This window comes from Triticum dicoccoides, chromosome 1A (assembly GCF_002162155.2).
Source record: "Triticum dicoccoides isolate Atlit2015 ecotype Zavitan chromosome 1A, WEW_v2.0, whole genome shotgun sequence".
Taxonomy (NCBI): domain Eukaryota; kingdom Viridiplantae; phylum Streptophyta; class Magnoliopsida; order Poales; family Poaceae; genus Triticum; species Triticum dicoccoides.
The window spans coordinates 555,831,841-555,835,829 of NC_041380.1; the positions used below are offsets into that span (position 1 = coordinate 555,831,841).

Sequence of the window (3,989 nt, forward strand, 5' to 3'; positions counted from 1 at the left end):
CCCCTACCCACTATTTTTCACCTGATCCCGATCCCCTGTGATTCCTTTCTGCAGATCCATCCTTCAGGCACATCCTTTCCTTCGCCGCTGTCTCGTTGTCCTCGCCTTAGAGCTCCTTCGATGATTCCCCGTGGACCACGGTGTGGCGCCGTGCGCTGCCTCGTCTGGATGATGCGGCTTGCGTGGCCTCATCCTCGGCAACTCCAGTTCGTTGGCATCAGTCGCCGCTCCGCCGCATCGATCCGCGCTCCGAGGTCCGAGCTCGCTCCTGCCACGCAGCAGGGCACAGCCACCAGGGACCTCCTGCGGTCCTGCCCCGCCCCCGTCCATGGCAGCCGATGCGCTCGCCGATCTCCTCAGGCGGTTGCTTCCCATCTCCCCAACGCGGCTGCGAGTCGTCGTCCCTAGTAGCTGAGGTCCCACATCCTCTTCGAGCTCGCGCGCTAGGGACGCAGGAGGAGGCCGCACGCTACAAACTCCCTCGCGCCAAGCAGTAGTCCACGACCATCAGCGACCTCACGCTGGGCCTCCGTCCGCGCACGCCGGCGCGCTCGCCGAGATCCTCTCTCGGTTGCTGCTCATCTCCCCGACGGCTGCACATCTTCATCCTTGGCCAGGCTCGCGCGCCGGTGACATGAGAAGGCCGCGGGCTCCAAGCTCGCTCGCGCCATGCAAGATGCAACAGGGCACGGCCACCAGCAACCTCCCGCTGCGACCACGTCCCCACCGGCCGGCGCGCTCGACGACCTGCATGTGTGGCTGCTACTCACCTCCAGAAGATTGCGCTTCTTCGTCCTTATCGCTACACGCCTACACTGAACACGCCATGCATCAGCTAGTTACTACTGGTCGCCATGGTCGTGTGCTAGTTGCTGCTGTTGGCCGGACGCGGATTTTGTCTAACTCGTTGCGCGCGCCGCATATCTAGTCCACCCATCAGCATGCATGTCAAATCAACAAGTTGCTGCCCCCACACAGATTCTCTGTATTCATATGTACACCTGCTTTCTTCAGACACCTATGGCCCGGTGTGGGACAAAGAATCTTTCTAGACTGTACCCGTCGAAGTACTAGTACTCAGTCATGGCATATGGACGATTCAAATTTCAATCTTTCTAGCACTTTGGCGTACATGCAGACATTGGAAGCAGGGTCTGGGTTAATTAAACGGGTTTATCTAAATGGGCTGAACTGTCTTTACTTAATTACTAGAAAACTAATATTAAAAATGAAAATTACTGGAAAATCCAAAGAACTTTACTAACTCATTTTTTGAACATTATCGTCAACACTATAAAACTTTATATTGCAGACGTTCATGATGCAAAGAACTTTATTGACTCCTTATTCGAACTTGAGGGTCAAAACTCTAAAACTTTATTGTCAAAACCATTTCTCAAAAGTCCTTCTGATATTTGTTGCAAAGTTCAGACACAACCTTCATAAAGTTCTTCAGAAATTATTACAAATTATGGTGAGTTACAGAAAAGTTCTACTGAACTTGTGATAAAGTTCGGACACTGCCTTATTAAAGCTTTTAGGCAAAAATTAAAGATAGCGAACAGAAAGGTCCCCAATTTTTTCATTGCAGTTCATATAATGATTATATGAAAAAGTTATACAATAAGATCAATCCATTTTGCTTAGTGTTGGGGCAAAACTGAGGACACTGCCTGAAATCAGTCAACTGCCTGAAAAATGATGGAGAGCAAATAAAATAAGATAAATTCATCATACAGGAGACACCATCCATCTGGAAAGCTTGAGAATGGATTAGACATGGCTGCTGGCCTGAATATCGGTTTCAGTCACATGGGCTCAAGAAAAGATATAGCTTTGTACACTTACGGTCAGATCTGGGAAACGGAGTGGTAAACAACCAAAGGTAGAAAAAATCGATACAAAGAGGAATCCTCGATCTGCAACCGCACTCATCACTCATTAGCAAATCAGTGACAATAATAAACCAGATAAATCTAACAGCAACCCCACTTCCTACGGGGAACAAAACAAATCTATTGCCAACACATATAAATCGCTGCTACAACGCCTTGCCTTCGAGCTCCCAGACGTGTCACTGTCTCGGCGCGCAGATCTTGCTGCCACCGAGCTCGATGGGGATGAGGCGGCCTGGCCTGCTCCATCTTGCCATAGATCTGGCGATATAGGAGGCATGGCGAGGACGGAGAGCGCTCGCCTGATGGTGGAGATGCACGGCTGGAGGTTGGGAGGGGGACGGAGCCGGCGGCGGCGACGACGGTGTCGATCCAGGTGAGTGAGAGAGAGACAGATTGACCAGGGACGGAGGGCACGGGTAGGGATAAGGACGGGGGAGAGATATAGGTAGCCGCAGGGGTGATGTGACTGTATTCGATCGTACAAGGGATTTCTTCCGGAGACCAGGTGGGCCAGGCCGCTCGGATCCACATAAGGAAGTGACGGTCGTGATACGCGTTGCGCGCGCATATGGTTAGCAATCGCCATATTCGCTGTTGGTCATGTGTTTGTGCTAGCGCACGATAGCTCGAGAGAGAAAGAATGACATGAAGGTGAGGATAAATATGACATGCAGGCCCGACCAGTCAGTGAGAGTAGTATGTGCTCCCATCGGGATCGTCTTTTTCCCTATGCGCTAAACAGGTCTAGGGTGGAGATAGACCGAGATTGATTAGTACAGGGTACAAACTTCAGGGATTTAAAGACGAGGATTCATTTGTGACAAGGTCTACAAGCTCAAGGTTTAAAATACACTTCACTCCTCCGGAAACCTGCTAACAAACATTGTGCATGCATGCATGCATACCAACACAAATTAACAAATTGGCCATGTGTCTCAGCTCCAAGTGATCCACCCAGCCGGTCTCGTCGCGCACGCACGCGTCACTTCACACGACGCTGCCGTATCACACGGCATCATAGCATCACGCCTACGCACCATACTCGCTTTATTGCGCTTTTTTACCGAGACTTTGCCATCTTGGTACGCACGTACGACTTGCCAGCAAGTACTAAACCTAGCTATATGCAAGACAAAACAAATATGCAGATACATGAATCAAGATTAAACCTAACATTTTTCCTCCTAGCTAAACAGTCCTGGGGCTAGAGCATCGATCATCGACGGAGTCGAGACTTGAGAAGCAGCAAGCGAAATGAAATAGCTAGATGAATGAAAGCAAAAACAGTCGCTACACGATACAAACGAATTTGCGGTCGATCACGATGCACGGTCGTCCATCTTGACGTAGGTGCCAATGGCGTGGAGGTACTGGTCGTCACACCGCGCATGGAAGCCGACGATCCTGCCGCCGGCGCCCGCTGGGAGCGAGAACCGCACGCCGCACGCGTTCCCGTACGGCCCGTGGGTGCGAAGGTTGCTGACGAACTTGAGCGACCTGATGACGACGTTGCCATTGAAGTGGCTGTAGTGGCCTTCCACGCTCGTCAGGTATTCGTCCCGCTGCAGACGGAACTGCACACGCGAAACAAAGAGGAGAACACAGCTTGTCAACTCATCCACAACACACGGAGACTAATGATTATAGGCAACTCATGCATGGCCGTGGACCCGTTGTTAGTTAGGAGTAATTACCACCGTGGTCATGCCGCCTTTCCCTCCCCAGAGCTCGGTCTCGTTCGACTCCTCCCGGTCTTTCCGCATGTACGTTACGCGAACGGCGTCAACGGCGCGGCAATGGCGGACGGCGACCTGGACAATGCGTGTCACCTCGCCCACCATGCCTATCTTTCTGCCGTTGCCGCCGCCGCCGCCGCAAGGGCCCATCCTGACGACCTCTCCGGCCTGCATCTCATCTCACACAAGAAACATGCAATCATCAATCAACATAGCTAGCAAGACAGCAGATCGAATCGGAGTCGGAGGTAGCATAAGGTCGAATCCTACGTACCTTTGGATTGTCATTGATGGTGACGGTGGCCAGGCCGTGGCGCAGGAGCAACGCGCAGTGGCGGACGGCGACCTGGACAAT

The 3,989-nt window shown here is 51.9% G+C and overlaps 1 protein-coding gene across 1 annotated transcript; it reads right to left on the reverse strand.

The window, feature by feature from the left end:
• Positions 1-2,739: 2,739 nt before the first annotated feature.
• LOC119328361 (mannose/glucose-specific lectin-like) lies at positions 2,740-3,789 on the reverse strand. Its single transcript, XM_037601384.1, has 2 exons — positions 3,593-3,789; positions 2,740-3,472 (listed from the first exon to the last, which is right to left on the reverse strand). The coding sequence occupies exons 1-2, from the start codon at positions 3,782-3,784 to the stop codon at positions 3,218-3,220; spliced, it is 447 nt and encodes a 148-aa protein (XP_037457281.1). The 5' UTR covers positions 3,785-3,789; the 3' UTR covers positions 2,740-3,217.
• Between the last annotated feature and the right edge of the window lie 200 nt (positions 3,790-3,989).